The following is a 24,461-nucleotide window of genomic DNA, read 5'->3' as shown; positions in this document are numbered from 1 at the left end:
CAGCAGTAGCCGCTCACAGAGCAGTTTGGCTACGTACATGGAAAGCTGATTCAGAATCCAAAAAGGTTTTGGAGTCTTTACCTTTTTCTGGAGATATTCTTTTTGGTAAAGAATAAAACCGTATTTTGGAGTCAGAATCAGTCTCCAAGAAAGTAAAGTTTCCTTCCATGGTCAAATTCAAGCCCAAAGTTCCAGCTTTTCTGCCTTTTCGGTCTCAAGGGAAAGGTGATGGCAAACAGTCCCAATACAACAAGTCTGGCAAGACTAAAAAGCATTAGGCTAACAGAGTCCCGTTTTCTAAAACAGAAGATAAGCCATCAGCCTGATGGTGCGGGCCTCCACCTGGGGGATCCCAGGGTGGGAGGCAGACTTCTTCAATTTGCCCAGATCTGGCAGCAGTCTACCACAGATCCCTGGGTGCAAGAAGCGGTATCTCTGTTATGCATTTGCTTTCGAGAACCACCCTCTTCAAAGGTTTTTTTATACCAGCTCGTCTTTAGTAGAGACGAAGGCCAGGGCTTTGCAAGAGGCAGTTCAGAAGTTGCTTCAGTCAGGAGTAATCGTTCTAGTTCCTCCTGCAAAACGAGGACAGGGTTTTTGCTCCAACCTGTTTTTATTCCAGAAGCCAAGTGGGTCGTTCTGGCCCATACTCGGTCTCAAAGTGCTGAACAAGTACATTTGGGTGCCTCGGTTTCATATGGAAACTTTACGTTCCATTATTTTGGCCTTGAGGTCAGGGGATTTTTATGGTATCCGTGGACATCCAGGATGCTTACCTACATGTTCCTATAGCCTTGTCCTATCAGCGCTATCTCAGGTTTGCTATCCTCCAACAGCTTTTTCAGTTCCAGGCCCTGCCAGTCGGATTGGCCACAGCCCCCAGAGTATTTACCAAAATGATGGTGGAATTTGTCCATACCTCGACGATCTTTTAATCCTGGCACAGTCTCAGGAATTGCTTCTGTGTCATCTGCAACAGACAATAGTGTGTCTGCAAAAGTACAGTTGGCTCATAAATTGGGTGAAATAGTCTCTGGTTCCGTCACAGCTGATGACTCACTTGCAGGCTGTTTTGGATTCGAGCCTTCAGAGAGTAATGTTACCTCTGAACAAAATATCCAAAGTTCAGTCAAGGATTCAGGAGCTGCTACACAATCGAAAGGTATCCATTCACGCAGCAATGCGTGTGATGGGATTGATGGTGTCAACATTCAACATGGTAGCTTATGCTCAGTTCAATTCAAGGCCTCTGGAACATCTGATCCTTACCAAATGGAATGGTTTTCATCAGACAATAAAAACGCAGACTACGGTCCTTACTTTGGAAGTAAGGAGGTAATTAGCCTGGTGGCTACAGACATCCCATCTGGACAAAGGGAGACCCTTTTGGATATCAGATTGGGAAATTCTGACAATGGATGCCAGCCTTCAGGGCTGGGCAGCGGTGTCAGTAAGGTTTTGTTTACAGGGGAAGTGGACCAAGGAAGAAAGTTGCCTGCCAATAAATATATTGGATCTCTGGGCCATATACATGGCGCTGATTCAGGCAAAGGACATCCTTCAGGGGAAACCAGTTCAGATGCGCCCGGACAACGCAACGGCAGTAGGATACCACAACCATCAGGGATGAACTTGCAGCCAAAAAGCAACGAAGGAGGTAAGTCACATGTTAAAGTGGGCAGAACTTCATCTTCCAGCCTTGTTCGCAGTGTTAATTCCGGGAGTCCTAAACTGGGAAGTGGATTTTCTCAGTCGATGCGCTATTCATGCAAATGAATGGGCCTTATACCCCGAGGTCTTCCAAAGTCTGGTAGACAAGTGGGGGTTACCAGAGATGGATCTCATGGCGTCCCATCAGAACAACAAAGTTCCTGCATACGGGTCAAGAACAAAGGATCCCAAAGCAATGTTTGTGGATGCCCTGTCAGTGAGATGGGATTTTCGTCTGGCCTATGTATTTCCACCAATCGCCATATTACCCAGGGTGATGCGAATGGCATAACAAGGAAGGGGCGCCGTGAAACTTATAGCTCCGGCTTGGCCCAGAAGACATTGATACACAGATATGCAGAAGATGTTGATGGATGCTCCATTCCTACTCCCTAAACGTCCAGATCTACTGTGTCAGGGGCTTTGCTATCAGAAGCACCTGGATCAACTGTCTTTGACAGCGTGGCTCTTGAGACTTCCATCCTGAAGGCAAGAGTATTCTCACAACAGGTAATTCCAACTATGCTCAGAGCAAGGAAACCTTCCTCAGCTCGCATTTATCACCAAATATGGCAAGCCTATATTCAATGGTGTAGTTACCGGACATTTGACCCTAGGTCTATCAGAGTTTCCAGAGTCTTAGCATTCCTTCAAGCAGGAATGGACAAAAGTTTACGGGTGGCTTCCTTGAGAGTACAGGTGTCGGCATTGACTGTATGGTTCCAAAAGAAAATTGCTAACCTACAGGATGTGTGCACTTTTTTCCACGGAATGCTGCACATTCAACCTCCTTTTGTTCCTCCTACAGTGCCTTGGGACTTAAACTTAGTCCTGAAGGCCCTTCAAGTTGCCCCATTTGAACCACTAAAATTAGTGGATCTTAAATGGTTGACAGCTAAATTTATTTTTCTACTGGCCATTGCTTGAGCTAGAAGAGTTTCAGATTTAGGGGCATTGTTATGTCGCCCTCCTTTTCTGTTTTCTTTTTATCCAGACAGAACGGTTCTCAGAACAAAATCTGGGTATCTTCCTGTGGTGGTGTCTAAATTCCACGAAGATGTGTAGTCTCGAACTTCCAAGTGCCGGACCATTTCTGTGGGAGATGCATCGTTGGACGTAGTCCATGCCTTAAGGATGTACGTGGATCGTACTAGAAAAACAGCCACTCTCTTCATTCTCTATGGATTTCACAGGAGAGGATGGCCTGCTGATAAGCAGACTCTGGCGAGGTGGCTTCGGATGACTATTTCAGAAGCATATTCTCAAGCTTATCTCCCTGTTCCGGCTAATGTCTCTGCTCACTCTACTTGTATGGTAGGTCCGTCATGGGCAGCACAAAGTGGTGCTTCAGCAGAACAGATATGTAAGGCAGCCATATGGTCTTCAATTAACACATTCATTAGACATTATGCCTTTGATACCATTGCCTCTCAGGACGCTGAATTCGGGCGAAGGATTCTTCTTTCCAATCTAGAGCGTCCCCTCCACTAAATTGCTTTGGGACATCCCAGTGTCATCCTGTGTTTAACCTGTGGACCCTGCCAGAGAAATAATCATTATGGTAGACTTACCATTGATAACGCTATTTCTCCTAAGTCCACAGGGATCCCACCCGACGCACCTGATTTGAGTATCTTTTCACTCACTAACCTCTTCCTTCTTGTACGGAAGGGTGTGCATGTGCGTTCTTCTCGCCTGATTAGGGCTCTCTATGATGCTCCTGCCTTGAGCTTTGGAAAAACAACTGATTTGCCTGAGCCAGGAGTTGGGGATATATGGACGAGCCTGTTGCATGCTGGGAGGCCGAAAGCATTGATTGTTTGGTGCCAATCCGCTACATCATATCCCAATGTTATCCTGTGGACTTAGGAGAAATAGCGTTATCAACTGTAAGTCTACCACAGCGATTATTTTTGTGGGTGTCTCACAATTTTGAATTGTGGTAGGCAAGCTTACTTGGTCTCTTGAAGATCTACTGATGGACCGTGGACTTTACGGCTGTTAAAATAAATCAAAACATTTTTTTTTTTTTTTTTAATTCTGGGAATTTTGTTGCTCCAATTATTGAATAACTGTTGTGCTAGTCAGAAATACATTAAAATAACCTCTCACTATAAACTATTTGCTTAACAGGTCAAGTACATTTTTTGCAGCAGATTCTTGGACAGAATGGCACTCCCCTGTCTAGATCAGGGTATAAAACCCACACTCCCTTAAATCTGACAACAACTGACAAAAGGCACTTTAATGACAGGTAACTATAACTACTGAACGTGGCATTTAATCAACATTGGGTCATTATGAGGATGGTTTGGGGTAGCTTGGGATCCAGATCTGCAGCATTTTCTTTATTCACACCTATAGATGCAAATATGTACCTGTAGCAGCCGCCTTCTATTCCAAGTGATTGAATGTATGGAGTGGGCAGAGAGTATTTGGTAATCTTCACCCATTTCACTAGGTTGATCTGTGAGATTGACTTTGTCAGAGTCATGTGGTTTCTGGGGGTTACTCAGGTTTGTTGGCAAACAAAAAAAAGCACATTAATGGGCAAAACCATGGGGGTAATTCTGAGTTGATCGCAGCAGCAAGTTTGTTAGCAACTGGACAAAACCATGTGCACTGCAGGGGGGGGCAAATATAACATTTGCAGAGAGAGTTAGATTTGGGTGGGTTATTTTGTTTCTGTGCAGGGTAAATACTGGCTGCTTTATTTTTACACTGCAATTTAGATTTCACTTTGAACACCCCACCCAAATCTAACTCTCTCTGCACATGTTAAATCTGCCCCTCCTGCAGTGCACATGGTTTTTCCCAACTGCTAACAAAATTCCTGCTGCGATCAACTTGGAATTACCCCCCATGTTCACTGCAGGTGGGGAAGATGTAACATGTGCAGAGAGAGTTAGATTTGGGTGGGTTATATTGTTTCTGTGCAGAGTAAATACTGGCTGCTTTATTTTTGAACACACTCCCCCCAATCTTAATCTCGACCTTTGACATGTCAACATAATGACCAATAGTGGTCGACCCAAAGACCGGATACCGATTTAACACACACACATTTCTTCAGTGAGAACCTAATGACTGAAATAATATAAATGATATGTTCGGAGAACTCTGCACAGCACCATTGAAGTCTATCTTCTGCTTATCTGTCACTTTCCAGCTGCCTCATGTTTGAATTAAATGTTTATTTCACATTGAGTAAAACCAGTTGTAACACTAGTAAGTGTGATTAAGTTTGCGAGTCCAGTATCCATGACAACCAGCGGCTTTATCAATAGCGATTGGGTGTCTTAATGAGAGATGTGTGCAGCTGGCCCTGCTCCAAATTTACTAATGTAAGGAAAGTAATGAGTTGCTGGCACATTTTAAAAGTTGTCTGGGCCGCTTACGGCCTATTGTGTCTGCCTAGAGTGCTGTGGGTGTGATTCCTTTGGAGCACTTCCAAAGTCAAGACTGGAGCTAGAAGAGACTGTTTAGTTCAATGAGATACAGCATAGCAATGAAATAATCCTACTATACATATCGCTTACTGTGGGCACTGTTATAGGACCAGGTGTACAGATTTCCTGCTGGCAAGGCAGTGCGTGCGATTGACGTGTTATGGTTTATAATATACAGTGATTGTATATTAAGCTTTCTACTGAAGGATTCCAGCAACAGCATCAGAGTTGGATTACAGTGCGGCTGTAAATCCATCTTCTCCGGCTGCCCCTAGAGAGCAAATGAAATATTGAAAAGCAAATTCGCACGTGCAATTCAAAAATATTTTTCAGATTCAAAAACATTCCATTGTGCGCTGGTTTTGTAATTATTGCTAATTGCAAGACTGTGTTCGATTTTATGATTTTGACTATAGAGACTTCAGCACTTTCCTATCCTAGAAGATAAATCTAGAAATATTTTCCGGAAAGACCGGAAATCGGTTCTCTTCATAATGAGATTCATTTGTTGTTCTTCCAGCTTTCCTCAGAATGATGGCGTCAGTGGTGCTAAAATCTACAGTCAAAGCACGGCATTGTCATCCAACAGTGCAGTGCAGAAAGCCGGGGATGTGCTGCAGGACCTGCATACGCTAAAGCAGAAGATGCAGGACATGGTGAAGGTGAGGATGAACAGGTCCTGTCTTCTCCAGACTGCCGGCATCTGCCATTCTCTCATTGTCATTGTTGAACACCTTTTAAGCGCTTTGTCCTATGCCTTATGGGGTGCGGTCAGCATCCCACTTGTGTACCTTCTTGCAAAACAATGGTACTCCCATGTCTAGGATGCTACATTCATGTCAGTGAATTCTACAGTACTGCACCTTCTGCTTTTCTGAGGGTCTAGTATGGTATGCCGGCGGCCGGGCACCCGGCGACCAGCATACCGGCGCCGGAAGCCTGACCGCCGGCATACCGACAGCGTGGCGAGCGCAAATGAGCCCCTTGCGGGCTCGCTGCGCTTGCCACGCTGAGGGCACGGTGGCCACGCTATTTATTCTCCCTCCAGGGGGGTGGTGTACCCCCACGAGGGAGAAAAAGTGTTGGTATGCCGGCTGTCGGGATTCCGGCGCCGGTATACTGTGCGCCGGGATCCCGACAGCCGGCAACCTGAAGACCACCGCTTTTCTGAAATTCTGCTATTTCCTAATTAAATGGGACTCTCTAAGCTTTGATAAATCTCTCCTGCATTAATGCTCCTGTAAGATCATCTAGAATAACATTCTGATACATCTTCTCCTGAATGAGACGCGTCAGTTGTATATATTTTATCTATATCTGGTGCGCTTGTGCTATAGGCAGTGGTTTTGCTCCAGGATTGGAAGTGTTGCACTATTACAGTATATATAAATGGTATAATGGATGTATAGAAGCTATGTCTCACATGTTTTATTCTTATAAAACAAAAATACTCTTGTTTAATTTTAGGATGCGAAACAGTGGAAAACTGAAGTGGATGAATTGAAGGTATGCCTGCTAGAAGATTGTAATGACCTTTGTGGTGGTTACGTTTATGGATTCTAGATCTGCAAAGTGGCAGCATTGCATAGATACAGATGAATCAGTTCCTATGCTAGATCTGTTTGAGCCTCTATACGTTTGCTGTACGTTGGCTGTTGGTCTATGTCACAGGTTCTCAAACTCGGTCCTCAGGACCCCACACGGTGCATGTTTTGCCGGTCTCCTCACAGAATCACAAGTGAAATAATTAGCTCCACCTGCAGACCTTTTAAAATGTGTCAGTGAGTAATTAATACACCTGTGCACCTGCTGGGTTACCTGCAAAACATGCACTGTGTGGGGTCCTGAGGACCGAGTTTGAGAACCACTGGTCTATGTCATAGGTTCTCAAACTTGGTCCTCAGGACCCCACACAGTGCATGTTTTGCAGGTAACCCAGCAAGTGCACAGGTGTATTAATTACTCACTGACACATTTTAAAAGGTCCGCAGGTGGAGCTAATTATTTCACTTGTGATTCTGTGAGGAGACCTGCAAAACATGCACTGTGTGGGGTCCTGAGGACCGAGTTTGAGAACCTGTGGTCTATGTAATACATTGCCGTTTGTCCTGTAGATAGTGGTGCAAACTATTCCTTGAGTGTACAGTGATATTTCCCTTTTTAAAGTTACACCCAATACTGGGGATGTTGCAGAGGTTTCTACTTTAATAATCAATTTTACAAAGTCCCTTTCTACTACCTGGACTCTCCATCTGGGCCCCCATCGTGTGCTCTCATGTATTATGTTCACGGCATTTAGGACTTCTGCCATTCACATCCGGTACAGCGCAACATCTCTAAGTGAAAGCCTGTGCACCGTTATGCCAGCTCTCTCTGTTACGTGGGGTGATATATCAAGCCTTGGAGAGAGGTAGTGGAGAAGTTTTCCCAAAGTAACCAATCAGCTTCTAACTACTATTTCAAAGTCTCTTCTAGATAAAGGTTAGAAGCTGGTTTATTTGGGCAACTTCTCCACTAGCACGAACTCTGTAACATTTCCCAACCTGTGGAGCTTAAGACTATGCAGTAGGGGCATGGAAGCAACTCTGTGTATGATTGGCAGAACGGTCTTTCCTCAAATGTGTTTCCGATCTTCTCCAAATGTAAGATTTGGTATTGTAGTCCTAAAGTAACAGAGTGTGTTGTTTCAGCGTGTTTCAGTCTTATCCGAGTATTGTTTTTCATGTTTCAGTCGCTGACTGTAGTGATGAGGACATAGGAAAGGTTTTCTCTCTGTGCAGATAATTTGTCAGCCACTAGCCCTGTACTGTGCACCCCAAACTCCGGTGTCGGCTAAGCCTCTCCGCAGGTCCTTTACAGTGATACGTAGGTTCTGCTCTGTGTAACTCTTTGCTGATGCACCTGCTCATACAGTAATGTATCGGTGTCTTCCAGGTTTTACAAAGGTTCCCCCTTTAAATTTCATTTCTTAATGATGTTTCTAAACCGGGAAACTATTGAAAGAGAAGGGGTTGTAATGTAGGTAACTATTTACTGATGTACACACGAGAATGTATCTGTTTCTGTTCTTAGCCCAGGGAGCAGCTGATTATTCCCTCCAATCTATATAAACATCATTCTGTTTGGCGGATGGACGTGAATCCTCCAAAGTCTATGTTTGAAGATGCAGAGCGGATCCTAAGAGAAGTACAGAACAATAAAAAGGTCCTTGAACACAACTTGGATGCCATAATCCGGGCCAAGAATGGGACAGCCATGTATTCTCTCATCAGTACTTTGGCTACAAATAGGTAACAATTTTCCTGACTCTGGTCTCCTTGAGCATGCACAGCTTCTGTCACTTAAATAGAGAAACTTTTCATCTGGATGCCATGTTTTCTAGTCTGCACTTAGTAGCTACATTATATTAGGTACATGTCTCTAGCACTGTGTGCAGGACCTCCCAGATGAGACTAAAGGTTTGTGGCATTGCGCAGTTTCAGCAGATTTATCAGCTGCACATTCATGACGCAAATCTTTGGTATTAGAGGGGCAGATGTATTAACCTGGAGAAGGCATAAGGAAGTGATAAACCAATGATATGTGCAAGGTGATAAAGGCACTAGCCAATCAGATCCCAACTGTTAATTTACATATTGGAGCTGATTGGCTCGTCCCTTTATCACCTTGCACATATCACTGGTTTGCCGTCTCCAGGTTAATACATCTGCCCCAGAGTGCTATGTGGTGACCGTGGAGACCGTCCTACTACAATGAACTCCTTGTCATGTTTGTGGAACCAGCTTGCTATGACGTGTGCTTTGTGACATGTGCTGTTATCCTGCTGGAAGTAGCCATTAGCAGATGGGTAGGATGTGGGCATAAAGGGATGCACATGATCAGCAACAATAAGCAGGTAGACTGTGGCATTTAAACAATGCTCAAGTAGTACTAAGGGACTAAACGTGTGCGAAGAATACATTCACCGCACCACTACCAGCCTGAACTTTTGGTACATGGCAGAATAGATTGAAGAATTCATGTAATTTACTCCAAATTCTGACTCTCTCATCTGCAACGTCACAGCAGAACTTGAGATTTGGCAAAATCTTTAAAAAAAATTGTGACACTGTACCCACCGTAGCTTTAGTTTCCTGTTCTTAGCTGACAGGAGTGGAACCTGGTCAGGTGTTTTGTGCTGTAGCCCAATCAATGCAAAGGTTTGGCATGTTGTACGCTCATATAGGGGTGTATTCAACTATTGTCAAAAACTGGCGTTTTGTTGGAAAGGTGTTTTTTTTCCGTCAAGTCGGGAAATCCGACTTGTCAGAATCCAAGCCACCGATCCACATGTATTGTCGGAAGCGCGGCCAAACACCAAATGTTTTAGCCCCATTTCCGACAATGTCAATCCAACTTTAAAAAAAAGTCGGATTGCCATTGTTGGGAACGGGCAAAACCTGTCGGGTTTGGCAGGCCATTGAATACACTCATGTCGGATACTTTCCGTCGGAAAGGATCCGACATGAATTGCATACCACCCATAGGCTCTTCTCCATGCCATTGTGGTAGTGCATGGTTATTTGAGTTACTTGTCACTTTGAACCAGCCTGACATTATCCTCTGACCTATCTTGTTAACCAGGTGTTTTCACCCACAGTGGATGTTTTTGTTTTGCGCACCATTATCTGTAAGCTCTAGAAATGTTCTGAAATATTGAAACCACCCCATCTGGCACCAACAATCATTCCACATTCAGAGGAACTTGGATCACATTTCTTCCCTATTTTAGTGTTTGGTCTGCACAACAACTGAACCTCTTGACCATGTCTGTATGCTTTTATGTACTGAGCTGCTGCCAAAGGATTAACTGATTAGATATTTTAATTAACGTACAGATGTACCTAATAAGGTGGCCACTGAGTGAGTAAGAACCGTATAAAGCAAAACCGTGGCTGCCCCCATTCGTTATCCTGGTAGATGATGATCACAATATCTAGCATGTGTGGCAGAGGCATATCAGATTCTGGGCTCAGGCCACACTTATCCAGAACATTTGGCCACCTTAGCTAATGTGTCATGTCACATCGGGCAGAGCATATCCTATTTCTCTAACGTCCTAAGTGGATGCTGGGGACTCCGTAAGGACCATGGGGAATAGCGGCTCCGCAGGAGACTGGGCACATCTAAAGAAAGCTTTAGGACTATCTGGTGTGCACTGGCTCCTCCCCCCATGACTCTCCTCCAAGCCTCAGTTAGATCTCTGTGCCCGAACGAGAAGGGTGCACACTAGGGGCTCTCCTGAGCTTCTTAGTGAAAGTTTTAGTTTAGGTTTTTTATTTTCAGTGAGACCTGCTGGCAACAGGCTCACTGCATCGAGGGACTAAGGGGAGAAGAAGCGAACTCACCTGCGTGCAGAGTGGATTGGGCTTCTTAGGCTACTGGACATTAGCTCCAGAGGAACGATCACAGGCCCAGCTTGGATGGGTCCCAGAGCCGCGCCGCCGGCCCCCTTACAGAGCCAGAAGACAGAAGAGGTCCGGAAAATCGGCGGCAGAAGACGTCCTGTCTTCAACAAGGTAGCGCACAGCACTGCAGCTGTGCGCCATTGCTCTCAGCACACTTCACACTCCGGTCACTGAGGGTGCAGGGCGCTGGGGGGGGGGCGCCCTGAGACGCAATAATAAACACCTTGGATGGCAAAAAATGCATCACATATAGCTCCTGGGCTATATGGATGCATTTAACCCCTGCCAAAATACATAAAAAAACGGGAGATAAGGCCGCCGATAAGGGGGCGGAGCCTGTCTCCTCAGCACACTGGCGCCATTTTCCCTCACAGCTCCGTTGGAGGGAAGCTCCCTGGCTCTCCCCTGCAGTCACTACACTACAGAAAGGGTTAAAAAAGAGAGGGGGGGGCACAAATTAGGCGCAGTATTAACTATACAGCAGCTATAAGGGGAAAAACACTTATATAAGGTTATCCCTGTATATATATATATAGCGCTCTGGTGTGTGCTGGCAAACTCTCCCTCTGTCTCCCCAAAGGGCTAGTGGGGTCCTGTCCTCTATCAGAGCATTCCCTGTGTGTGTGCTGTATGTCGGTACTTTTGTGTCGACATGTATGAGGAGAAAAATGATGTGGAGACGGAGCAGATTGCCTGTAATAGTGATGTCACCCCCTAGGGGGTCGACACCTGAGTGGATGAACTGTTGGAAGAAATTACGTGACAGTGTCAGCTCTGTATAAAAGACAGTGGTTGACATGAGACAGCCGGCTACTCAGCTTGTGCCTGTCCAGACGTCTCATAGGCCGTCAGGGGCTCTAAAGCGCCCGTTACCTCAGATGGCAGATATAGACGCCGACACGGATACTGACTCCAGTGTCGACGGTGAAGAGACAAATGTGACTTCCAGTAGGGCTACACGTTACATGATTGAGGCAATGAAAAATGTTTTACACATTTCTGATAATACGAGTACCACCAAAAAGGGGTATTATGTTCGGTGAGGAAAAACTACCTGTAGTTTTCCTGAATCTGAGAAATTAAATGAGGTGTGTGATGATGCGTGTGTTTCGCTTGATAACAACTGATAATTTCTAAAATGTTATTGTCATTATATCCTTTCCCGCCAGAGGTTAGGGTGCGTTGGGAAACACCCCCTAGGGTGGATAAAGCGCTCACACGCTTGTAAGGGCTCTATCCTCTCCTGAGATGGCCGCCCTTAAGGATCCTGCTGATAGAAAGCAGGAGGGTATCCTAAAATGTATTTACACACATACTGGTGTTATACTGCGACCAGCAATCGCCTCAGCCTGGATGTGCAGTGCTGGGTTGGCGTGGTCGGATTCCCTGACTGAAAATATTGATACCCTAGATAGGGACAGTATATTTTTGCCTATAGAGCATTTGAAAGATGCATTTCTATATATGCGTGATGCACAGCGGAATATTTGCCGACTGGCATCAAGTCTAAGTGCGTTGTCCATTTCTACCAGTAGAGGGTTATGGACACGTCAGTGGTCAGGTGATGCGTATTCCAAACGGCATTTGGAAGTATTGCCTTATTAAGGGGAGGAGTTATTTGGGGTCGGTCTTTCAGACCTGGTGGCCACGGCAACAGCTGGGAAATCCACGTTTGTACCCCAGGTCGCCTCTCAACATGAGAAGACGCCGTATTATCAGGCGCAGTCTTTTCCTGGATAAGCGGGCAAAAGGTTCCTCATTTCTGCCCCGTGACAGAGGGAGAGGAAAAAGGCTGCAGAAATCAGCCAGTTCCCAGGAACAGAAACCCTCTCCCGCCTCTGCCAAGCCCTCAGTATACGCTGGGGCCTTTACAAGCAGAATCAGGCACGGTGGGGGGCCCGTCTCAATTAATTTCAGCGCGCAGTGGGCTCACTCGCAAGTAGACCCCTGGATCCTTCAGGTGATATCTCAGGGGTACAAATTAGAATTCGAGACGTCTCCCCCTCGCCGTTTCCTAAAGTCGGCTTTACCGATGTCTCCTTCTGACAGGGAGACAGTTTTGGAAGCCATTCACAAGCTGTATTCCCAGCAGGTGATAATCAAGATACCCCTCCTGCAACAGGGAACGGGGTATTATTCCACACTGTTGTGGTACCGAAGCCGGACGGCTCGGTGAGACCGATTCTAAATCTAAAATCTTTGAACACTTACATACAGAGGTTCAAATTCAAGATTGAGTCACTCAGAGCAGTGATTGCGAACCTGGAAGAAGGGGACTACATGATGTCTCGGGACATCAAGAATGCTTACCTTCATGTCAAAATTTACCCTTCTCACCAAGGGTACCTCAGGTTTATGGTACAGAACTGTCACTATCAGTTCAGACGCTGCCGTATGGATGGTCCACGGCACCCCGGGTCTTTACCAAGGTAATGGCCGAAATGATGATATTCCTTCAAAGGAAAAGAATTTTAGTTATCCCTTACTTGGACAATTCCCTGATAAGGGTAAGATCCAGGGAACAGTTGGAGGTCGGTGTAGCACTATCTCAGGTAGTGTTGCTGCAGCACGGTTGGATTCTCACTATTCCAAAATCGCAGCTGGTTCCGACGACTTGTTTTCTGTTCCTAGGGATGATCCTGGACACAGTCCAGAAAAAGGTGTTTCTCCCGGAGGAGAAAGCCAGGGAGTTATCCGAGCTAGTCAGGAACCTCCTAAAACCGAGCCAAGTCTCAGTGCATCAATGCACAAGGGTTCTGGGTAAAATGGTGGCTTCCTACGAAGCAATCCCATTCGGCAGATTCCACGCAAGAACTTTCCAGTGGGACCTGCTGGACAAATGGTCCGGGTCGCATTTTCAGATGCATCAGCGGATAACCCTGTCACCAAGGACAAGGGGTCCCTCCTGTGGTGGTTGCAGAGTGCTCATCTTCTAGAGGGCCGCAGATTCGGCATTCAGGACTGGGTCCTGGTAACCACGGATGCCAGCCTGCGAGGCTGGGGAGCAGTCACACAGGGAAGGAATATCCAGGACTTATGGTCAAGCCTGGAGGCATCACTTCACATAAATATCCTGAAGCTAAGGGACATTTACAATGCTCTAAGCTTAGCAAGACCTCTGCTTCAAGGTCAGCCGGTGTTGATCCAGTCGGACAACATCACGGCAGTCACCCACGTAAACAGACAGGGTGGCACAAGAAGCAGGAGGGCAATGGCAGAAGCTGCAAGGATTCTTCGCTGGGCGGAAAATCATGTGATAGCACTGTCAGCAGTATTCATTCCGGGAGTGGACAACTGGGAAGCAGACTTCCTCAGCACGACCTCCACCCGGGAGAGTGGGGACTTCACCCAGAAGTCTTCCACATGATTATAAACCGTTGGGAAAAACTCGACAGGTATTGCGCCAGGTCCAGGGACCCTCAGGCAATAGCTGTAGACGCTCTGGTAACACCGTGGGTGTACCAGTCAGGGTATGTGTTCCCTCCTCTGCCTCTCATACCCAAGGTACTGAGATTGATAAGATGGAGAGGAGTAAGCACTATATTCGTGGCTCCGGATTGGCCAAGAAGGACTTGGTAACCGGAACTTCAAGAGATGCTCACGGAGGATCCGTGGCCTCTACCTCTAAGAAGGGACCTGCTCCAGCAAGGACCCTGTCTGTTCCAAGACTTACCGCGGCTGCGTTTGACGGCATGGCGGTTGAACGCCGGATCCTGAAGGAAAAAAGGCATTCTGGATGAAGTCATCCCTATCCTGATCAAAGCCAGGAAGGATGTAACCGCAAAAACATTATCACCGCAATTGGCGAAAATATGTTGCGTGGTGCGAGGCCAGTAAGGCCCGACGGTGGAAATTCAACTGGGTCGATTCCTACATTTCCTGCAAACAGGAGTGTCTATGGGCCTGAAATTGGGGTCCATTAAGGTTCAAATTTCGGCCCTGTCAATTTTCTTCCAAAAAGAACTAGCTTCAGTCCCTGAAGTTCAGACGTTTGTAAAAGGGGTACTGCATATACAGCCTCCTTTTGTGCCTCCAGTGGCACTTTGGGATCTCAATGTAGTTTTGGGTTCCAAAAGTCACATTGGTTTGAACCACTTAAATCTGTGGAGTTAAAATATCTCACATGGAAAGTGGTCATGCTGTTGGCCCTGGCCTGGGCCAGGCGCGTGTCAGAATTGGCGGCTTTATCCTGAAATAGCCCTTATCTGATGTTCCATTCGGACAGGGCGGAATTGAGGACTCGTCCTCAGTTTCTCCCTAAGGTGTTTTCAGCGTTTCACCTGAACCAACCTATTTGTGGTGCCTGCGGCTACTAGGGACTTGGAGGACTCCAAGTTGCTAGACGTTGTCAGGGCCCTGAAAATATATGTTTCCAGGAGGGCTGGAGTCGGGAAATCTGACTCGCTGTTTATCCTGTATGCACCCAACAAGCTGGGTGCTCCTGCTTCTAAGCAGACTATTGCTCGTTGGATTTGTAGTACAATTCAGCTTGCACATTCTGTGGCAGGCCTGCCACAGCCAAAAATCTGTAAATGCCCACTCCACAAGGAAGGTGGGCTCATCTTGGGCGGCTGCCCGAGGGGTCTCGGCTTTACAACTTTGCCGAGCAGCTACTTGGTCAGGAGCAAATACGTTTGTAAAATTCTACAAAATTGATATCCTGGCTGAGGAGGACCTGGAGTTCTCTCATTTGGTGCTGCAGAGTCATCCGCACTCTCCCGCCCGTTTGGGAGCTTTGGTATAATCCCCATGGTCCTTACGGAGTCCCCAGCATCCACTTAGGACGTTAGAGAAAATAAGAATTTACTTACCGATAATTCTATTTCTCATAGTCCGTAGTGGATGCTGGGCGCCCATCCCAAGTGCGGATTGTCTGCAATACTTGTACATAGTTATTGTTACAAAAATCGGGTTATTATTGTTGTGAGCCATCTTTCAGAGGCTCCTCTGTTATCATGCTGTTAACTGGGTTCAGATCACAGGTTATACGGTGTGATTGGTGTGGCTGGTATGAGTCTTACCCGGGATTCAAAATCCTTCCTTATTGTGTACGCTCGTCCGGGCACAGTATCCTAACTGAGGCTTGGAGGAGGGTCATGGGGGGAGGAGCCAGTGCACACCAGATAGTCCTAAAGCTTTCTTTAGATGTGCCCAGTCTCCTGCGGAGCCGCTATTCCCCATGGTCCTTACGGAGTCCCCAGCATCCACTACGGACTATGAGAAATAGAATTATCAGTAAGTAAATTCTTATTTTTTGGATTCTTAAGTGGAGATGTATGAAGCCGTGAAAAGAGTGGAGAAGTAGACCAGTGTAGAAGTTGCCCATGGCAACCAACCAGCTTTGAAGTAACATTCATTAAGTATATTCTATAAAATTATAGGCTGCAGCTGATTGGTTGCCATGGGCAGCTTCTCCATTGGTTCATTTCACTGCATCATACATCTGCCCCATAGTTTTCTATTAAGTTTCATTGTCATGTAGGGCCAGTTATGTTAAAAGTTGTTTCTGTACTGTATGTCTGTCTGTTTTTCTTTATTTCTTAACTCTAATTTCTTTTAGCAATGGTGCAGAGAAAATCAGAATTCAGAAAACGGTGGATTCATGGATTACTGATATCAGCTCTGAGATCCAAGTTAGTAATTTGTACAGATCAGATAGATTAAAGCTGAGTACACACTAGATAACAGGTTCTCAAACTCTGTCCTCAGGACCCCACACAGTGCATGTTTTGCAGGTCTCCTCACAGAATCACAAGTGAAATAATTAGCTCCACCTGCGGACCTTTTAAAATGTGTCAATGAGTAATTAATACACCTGTGCACCTGCTGGGTTACCTGCAAAACATGCACTGTGTGGGGTCCTGAGGATCGAGTTTGAGAACCACTGCACTAGATGTTCTGCATTCATTCATTAGACCAAAAATTGTCATTAGATACAAAAAAATAGCACAACAGATCCTTGCGACCATTGCTAGCAATGAATATTGTTATTTTTAGTGTGTCGGGCATTTTAACAGATTACATTTTCTCCAGGAGGAACTGGCAAAGAAGGATTATAGGAAAAAGAAATCTGATGACCGAATTCAAGAGTCTGCACTGAGGAGAAATACAGGAAGCACCAAAGACACTAAGATTAATAGAGATCGGGACATCAAAGCCCCAGCAAGAAGTGCACTGAGGAGTACAAAGTCTTCGGCTGGGGTCTCGGCCAAGATTCAGAGTAAGCACGGTGCAGAGAAGCTGACAGGACAGCACAGCAGAATCTTACTGAAGAAAGATGGAAGTTCAAAGGTGAGACCCAGTGAGGGTTGGGTATTGAAGGGCTCCTGCAGACAGCTGTCCTCTCCTTAGTATTCTGTAATTAGTAAGAGCTCTGTTGTGTACCGCTTCTGTCATCATCACTGTATATGTATCCTGTTCTTTATGCCTTATCTTTTTATACTGTAAGGGTCTATCTGAAAACATAAATCTTGAAATGTACTTTGGAGAAACAGTGCTAGGAAATAATTGGCACGCGGCATATGGCGTGCAGGGACATAATAATTTTCTGCTTGTATAATCATCATTACTGCTCATCAGAGATGGTCTTGTGTGTTTTTCCATTACTTCAGTTTGGGCAGAGCCTTTGTCACAGAGAGCTGCAATGACTGCGAATGAGAAATGATTTTGACTTTTAACCTTTTCTGTTATGACAAATTGTTGTATACAGTATGTTTGTGGTTAGAGTTCTGCCGGTTTTGAGTTTACCAAAAAACATGGTCTTCTTGGACACTGGATTTATTTAATGTCATGTATTTAATTGAGGAAGGGGAAACTTCTTTCTGGCGATCACTTTGTTCTTGTTACTGGGTTTATTTACTTTGGAGATTTGTATTTACAAAACATTTTGGGGGGTATGCAATTAGCTCCGTGAAAAAACTGAGCTTTTCCGCTATTTTTAGGGCAAATGGAGATTCACCCTATGCAATAGCAGGGCCCGGTTTTCGCCTAGGTGAAAAATGCCGGCACTGGTGAAAAACACGTGGATTGGCGAATTCACTCCCGATCCACGTGTGTTGGCAAATCTGCAAGCGGTTTTCGCCGGTTTTTGGGGCCATTTTCACCAATGCCGATTCGCCTACGAAACAAAGGTGAAACGGCATGGGCAAAAATGTATTAAAAAACGGGCAAAATTACCCGCAAATGAATACGGTCGGTCGAATTAGTTCAGGTTTTTTCCGGCTAGGCGAAAAAACAGAGCTAATTGCATACCCCCCTTAATCTGTCACTATTGAGAGGTTCTAGAGACATAAGAAAATTGTAGAAGCCATTGGGATTACCTCTACAACTAAAATACAATTTGCCATTTATTGAAGAACTGCTGAGATATTTTAATTTATATGTAGTAGCAGTTTCTGTCAGTTGTGCTGGGACTATTGTTCTCTGTTATCAGTGGCTGCAGTGTTCTGGAATACTGAATGTCTGCGTGTAAAAAAAAAAACAAAAAAAAAAAAACTCTTCTACCCACAATAACCATTCTATCACATTTATCTTTCACATTTATTTATAAGTGTTAATAGTAACTAAGCTTGTATTTTAGATTTATTGGTCACTTAAATCACTACTACAAAACTCTGTGGAATTTACCCCAAAGCAATCGATGTTAAAAGTATTTTAAATGATCATGTAGCTTTTTGTTGCAGGCAACCACCCGCCCTTGCAAAGAAACTCTATTAACATGATTCAGTGGTTGGTGAGTCTTAGGGGTATATTCAATTAGCGTCGGATCCATTCAGACATGCATTTGTCGGAATGGATCCGACAACCCCTATTCAATCTCCTCTCAATTCTACTTTTAAAAAGTCGAACTGAGATGAGGGACCCAAAGGAGGAGAGGGGGGGGGGGGGGAGCCGCGAGGAGACCAGCGGGGACAGCCGCGGGCAGACGTTGGAGATCAGCGCTACAGTAGCGCTGCAGGAGGTTGTCTCACAGCCGCCCGACCTCACTGCAGTGTCCACCGGGCTCCAGCAAGCGTGACCTCACTTGCTGGAGCCGGGTGGACGCTGCCGTGAGCGGCGCAGCTGTGGGACATCCTGCTGCAGTGCTGTGCTGTAGCGCTTCTCTTCCCTGTATGTCCGCGGCTGTCATCCGTCTCCCCGCGGCTCCCCCCCCCCCCCCCCTCCTCTGGGTCCCACATCTCAGTCCGACATTTTTTTATGTCGGACTGAGATGGTCGAAAAGGTCCTCGACTTGTCGAATATATTGAATAGGTTGGAACCCCTTCCGACCTAAAAAAAGTCAAAAACTGCTGTCTTTTCGACAGACGGCAGCTTTAGACGTCGATTGAATATAACCCTTAACTGGGTACATACTAGACATATATATTGTTCGTCCTAGTAACCAACACTATATCAGTAATTCATCGGCAGGTGTGCACACCAGATATATCTGTGAACAACATATCAGGTTGGCATTGTAGTACAGCCGATTATGATCTATCTGAAAGATATATCGCCATGTCTGGCTGTGTGTACAGGTGACCTGTTATGTCCTTCACAGACACATCTGGTTTACACACCCAACCGCCTGTACGCTGGCTGCATGGACTGCCAACACGGGCATAACAGCTGGGTGGGCAAATTCAAATGCCCACCTAGCTGTGAAGTTTGGCCTGACATTGAGTGGCTGATTGGTAAGTGTATATACAGATGTGTCCTCTTACATCTAGCATCAATACGCCAAGTGAGTGAGCCGCCAGGTCCCTTGCAACTTCGCTAGCTTTATTGTATTTTACTAGGGTGTTTTTTTGTTTTTTGTTTTTTTAACTATGCGCACGTCCTTCTTTTACTCTCCCCTTTCCCCATTTCCTACTTTGTTTTAAAATAACACTTCTATTTTGTGGGACAGTCATCAATGACATTAAATGGAGGTGGACAGGGAATAGGTAATGACTGAAGACTGAAAGCATTTTAACTTTCTGCTGAAGTCTCGTCCTTTACTGGAGGATCATGTGAGGAGATGATGACTGGAAAATGCATTAAGATCATGTAAACACTGCCCCAGTGTGACACAGGAGCAATCCATCATCACTAATCCCTCCAACACTTCCCTACAAATGACCTCTCGCTGCTGAAGATGTTTTGATAGCGCCTGGCTTGTTAGAGAAGTACAGCAGGTAGCCAGTAACTCAATATCGGCAGCGTTTCTGTGGGTGTAATTAGGGGCCCTAGCACCAATGGATCAGAAATGGTGTACAGTGTACAATTTATTTACTTAGATTATATGCGGCGTATGCAATTAGCTCCATTTTATCGCCTAGATGAAAAAAACGCAGCTTTTTCCCTATTTTTAGGGCGAATGGAGATTCGCCCTATGCAATATTCTTGCCTAGGCGAAAAATGTGACAGGGGCGGAAAACACGTGGATCAGCAAATCCACTTGTTTTCCGTTGTAAATGTGGGCCATTTTCGCAGATTTTGAGGCATTTTTCGGCAATTCCTTTTAACTTAATAAAAGAAGATGACAAGACATTGGCGAAACTGCCGAAAACGACCCTAAATGAATACGAGTGGGGCGAATTCATTAGCTCCGAAATGTAATCGGAACTAATTGCATACGCCCCTATGACTGTCTGGCAGGTATCTCTGGACCAATTTAACCCTAGTGTATATGTGTACATGTGCTAGGGAATATAGATTGTAAGCTCCAGTGATGTGAGTGACTGAAATCTGTTAAGTGCTGAGTAATATGTCTGCACTATAGAACCGTTATTATTATTAACCGTTATGTATTTGGTGCCACAAGGGTTCCGCAGCGGCTTACAATGTATGTAAGCATACAGCACTAACAAAGAACAGAGAAAAGACAAACTTACAGTACAGTACAAAACATTGCAGAATATGGGGTATGTGGTCAACATACCGCTCGCCGGGATCTCTGCTGTCATAATACCGACGCCGGGATCTAGACTGCGGCACCAAACCCGATGCTGGTATACCGGCAAGGTAGGTGATTCCCCCTCTATGGGTGTCCATGACACTCATAGAGGGAGACTAGAACCTGTCAACAATCCCGCAGCGGGGTAAGCGCCGCAAGCCCACAAGGGGCTTAGGTGCGCTCGCCCCATGATGGCATTCCACCGCTCGGGATGCTGATGTCAGTATACTGACCTTCGGCATGCGACGGGACACCATACCGTTCCCGAATATGGTATACAAGCTATATAGACATTGCTTCATATGCTGTCATAGTGCCCACAGAGGTAGCTCTGACTGTTGAGACTAAAGGTTTGGTGCCAAAATGGGCAGGGGAGGGGGGCCCTGCTTGTGAGATTTTGCAGTCTAGAGAGGAGGGACAGACAGGTGACACAGAGGGGAGAGACCATGAAGGAGGAGCATTGAAGGCTAAGTTAGGATGACAGCTGGAAGGCTTTAATATAGAATCATTGGGGCAGATGTATTAACCTGGAGAAGGCATAAGGAAGTGATAAACCGGTGATATGTGCAAGGTGATAAAGGAACCAGCCAATCAGCTCCAATATGTAAATTAACAGTTAGGATCTGATTGGCTGCTGCCTTTATCACCTTGCACATATCACTGGTTTATCACTTCCTTATGCCTTCTCCAGGTTAATACATCTGCCCCAGGGTTTGGGAGCTTGTTGAAAGCTTTGGAAATAAGTAGTGAGTGTAATAATGGGATAAATAATTGTTAAATAGTAGTAATAAATAGGTTGAGGTGAGCCAGAACTTAGAATTCGTGTAAAAGTCTCCCTAGAGCAGGTGTGTTTGTGTCTTCATTACTTATTTATTGTATAGACCAGTTGTTGGGGGTAAATGTCTTTCATTAAGACTCTGTCATGTATCCAGACATGCAGGTATCTGGTCTTTAGGTCGACACTCATTAGGTAGACCACAATTGGTTGACATGCATTAGGTTGACATGGTTATTAGGTCGACATGGCAAAGGCCTACACTGAAAAGATCGACATGAGTTTTTTTTTTTCATTTTTCTTTCTTTTCATTTTTGTAACTTTTTCATACTTTACTATCCACGTGGACTACGATTGGGAATAGTAACCTGTGCCGAGCGCAGCGGTAACAGAGCGAGGCACCTTGCCCGAGGCATGGCGAGCGCAGCAGTAATTGGGGTTCCCATTAACTTTACGAAGAGAACGACACCCAAAAAATATAAAAACCTCATGTCAACCTTTTTCCTAGTCACTGTCAACCAATAATGGTCGACCTAATGATTATCAACCTAGTTACTGTTAACCCTATGATCCACACCCGACATGAATCTTGGGAGCAGTGATGGCAGGGATAGGAACTAGTGTATGAGTGCTTTGTGTTTGAGTCCATGTGGAGACATCCAGTGGTGTACAGGGGAACATTTACTAAGCAGTGATAAGAGCGGAGAAGTGAGCCAGTGGAGAAATTTCCCCATCAACCAATCAGCAGCTCTGTATCATTTTATAGTATGCAAATTATAGATGTTACTTCAGTGCTGATTGGTTGCCATGGGCAACTTCTCCACTGGCTCACTTCTTCGCTCTTATCACCGCTTAGTAAATGTACCCCACAGTGTCCAGATACAGGCCATGCTTCTTCCATCCAGAATGCCTATTGTGATTGCTTATATAGTTCTCACTTATCCATGTTTTATATGTTATGTCCTGATTAAATGACTGTTTACATATTTCAAATCTTCTCAAAAGCTTTATTTAAAATTCATATTTGCAATACACTATTTATTAAGATAGTAGATCGTGAGGACTATTCAATTAGCTGCAGTGACCGTGAGGTGCCAGGGAAATGGGCAGAACAGGGCATCTCTTGGCTACCAACATCGCACGTTTTCCTCTCACACCCCTGTACAGGAAAATGAGCATTGTTGGGCTACCATCATTTTAGCTATGTGCACAGCTGCACATCCCGACATCAGATTGTGTCCTATTGGTGGTGGTAGTGTACCGTCATGTATCTCACCTTATCCCATGGGATGTGTCTAGGTGTCTCAGAGGATTAATGAGTCGTCTGTCATGGATGAAGAAGTCCTGAACCGAGTGTACGGGACACCTGTGTACCAAGGCCACCGCAGCACTCTCAGAAAGGAACCATACCTTCGATTTAAATCTCCCCCTCCCAAGTCCAAACCACAAAGGCCTAAAGTTCTGGAGACTGTAAGAGGTAAGTGACTTATGAAAGGGGACGATAAGTAAAAAACACAAACCTTTAAAAATGCAAAGGTGGGTGGGGGATTACGTTGTCTTGCTTTTCTTACATGCTCCTGCCTTCTGTCACACTGACTTGAATTAATGTCAGACAGCCAAGTTATGCACAATGGGGGTCATTCCGACCCGATCGCTCGCTGCAGTTGTTCGCAGCGCAGCGATCGGGTGAGAAGTGCGCATGCGCCAGCCCCGCAGTGCGCTAGCGCATGCCGGATGGCCAAAGGCCGTCATTCCCTAGCGATCGCCTTTTGCCTGATTGACAGGCAGAGGCGGTCGCTGGGCGGCATTTGGCCGCCATTTTGGGGGCGCGGTCCAGCCAATGCAGGCGTGGCCGGACCGTGCAGGGGGTGGGCCGCAGCGGCTGCGTGATGTCACACGCAGCCGCTGCGACCAGGGGCAGCGACGAGCAACTCCCGGTCAGCCACAAGAGCTGCGCTGGTCGGGAGTTACTCAACAAGTACAAAAGCATCGCCGCTGTGCGATGCTTTTGTACTTGTGCGAGGGGGCCGGACAGACATGCGGGTCGGGCTAGCCCTGTGCTGGGCGCGCCCCCCCCCCCCCCCCACTGCATGTCTGGGAACATGACCCCCAATGTACGCTGCAGCAGGCTTTTTACACTTCCTAGTTTTACATATTACAAAAAATCGAGCAAAGATGTTTTGCTTCCATACAATTCTCTGGCACTCAGTATATAAGGAGGCATCTGGTGCAGTCAGCGCTGAGTGCGGATTAGGCGCAAGTATGTACCACATTGACATAAAAATGTAAGTTTGATGTACGAGACAGCTTTATGACTGTATAGCTGGGACGCAAATGGACCTGGTTTTTCCACCGCCTCTGAAGCACTGGAAATTGTATTTCTTCCTATACTTTATAGTGAGACTCCTTTTGTACCTTCCAGTTGTATTCATGCATATTTTAGGGGCACATTGGGGGTCATTCTGACCTGATCGCACGCTGCAGATTATCGCAGCGGTGCGATCGGGTCAGAACTGCGCATGCACCGGCGCCGCAGTATGCCAGCGCATGCCAGATGGCCGAAGGCCGTCGGGCTGCTACGATTGCCTCTGCCTGATTGACGGGCAGAGGCGGTCGCTAGGCGGGGGGTGGCAGAACGGCGGCGTTTGGCTGCCGTTTCGTGGGCGCGGTCTGGCCAACGCAGGTGGGGCCGGACCTAACGGGAAGCGGGCTGCAGTGGCTGCATGACGTCACATGCAGCTGCTGCGGGCCGGGCAGCGATGAGTAGCTCCCAGCCAGCACGCTAAAGCTGCGCTGGTCGGGAGCTACTCTTGAAGTGCAAAGGCATCGCCGCTGTGCGATGCCTTTGCACTTCTGCGGGGAGGGCGGCACTGACATGTGGGGCGGAATAGCCCTGTGCTGGGCGTCCCCCCGCATGTCTGTGAATGATCGTATCATCTCGGAATGACCCCCATTGACCAAGATCTAAAGCAAAAGACTTTCCAGTACACCAAAGTAACATGTACTAAAGACTGCTCCAATTTCTCCATAAAATTTTAAGAGCTAAGGTAAACTGTAAAGTATTTTAGGAGAAATTTTTAAATTAATTAGTGATTGTCCTAAAGTGGTGGTGCAGTAGGCTTGACAAGTAAAGTTTTCATTGCTTCATTCATGTGATCCGTAAA

General features: G+C 46.0%; 1 protein-coding gene across 4 annotated transcripts in view; it reads left to right on the top strand.

Moving 5' to 3' along the window:
- KIAA0586 (KIAA0586 ortholog) overlaps window positions 1-24,461 on the top strand; it is a 216,562-nt gene that overhangs the window by 36,746 nt on the left and 155,355 nt on the right. For all 4 annotated transcript variants that reach the window (XM_063947395.1, XM_063947394.1, XM_063947397.1 and 1 more), the window contains exons 9-15: window positions 3,844-3,964; window positions 5,680-5,821; window positions 6,627-6,665; window positions 8,232-8,449; window positions 16,167-16,239; window positions 16,640-16,897; window positions 22,597-22,774. In XM_063947395.1, the coding sequence (XP_063803465.1) occupies window positions 3,844-3,964; window positions 5,680-5,821; window positions 6,627-6,665; window positions 8,232-8,449; window positions 16,167-16,239; window positions 16,640-16,897; window positions 22,597-22,774 (1,029 nt within the window). The remainder of the gene's footprint in view (window positions 1-3,843; window positions 3,965-5,679; window positions 5,822-6,626; window positions 6,666-8,231; window positions 8,450-16,166; window positions 16,240-16,639; window positions 16,898-22,596; window positions 22,775-24,461) is intronic.

This window comes from Pseudophryne corroboree, chromosome 12 (genome assembly GCF_028390025.1).
Source record: "Pseudophryne corroboree isolate aPseCor3 chromosome 12, aPseCor3.hap2, whole genome shotgun sequence".
NCBI lineage: Eukaryota > Metazoa > Chordata > Amphibia > Anura > Myobatrachidae > Pseudophryne > Pseudophryne corroboree.
This window is presented reverse-complemented; position numbering and strand designations above follow the sequence as displayed.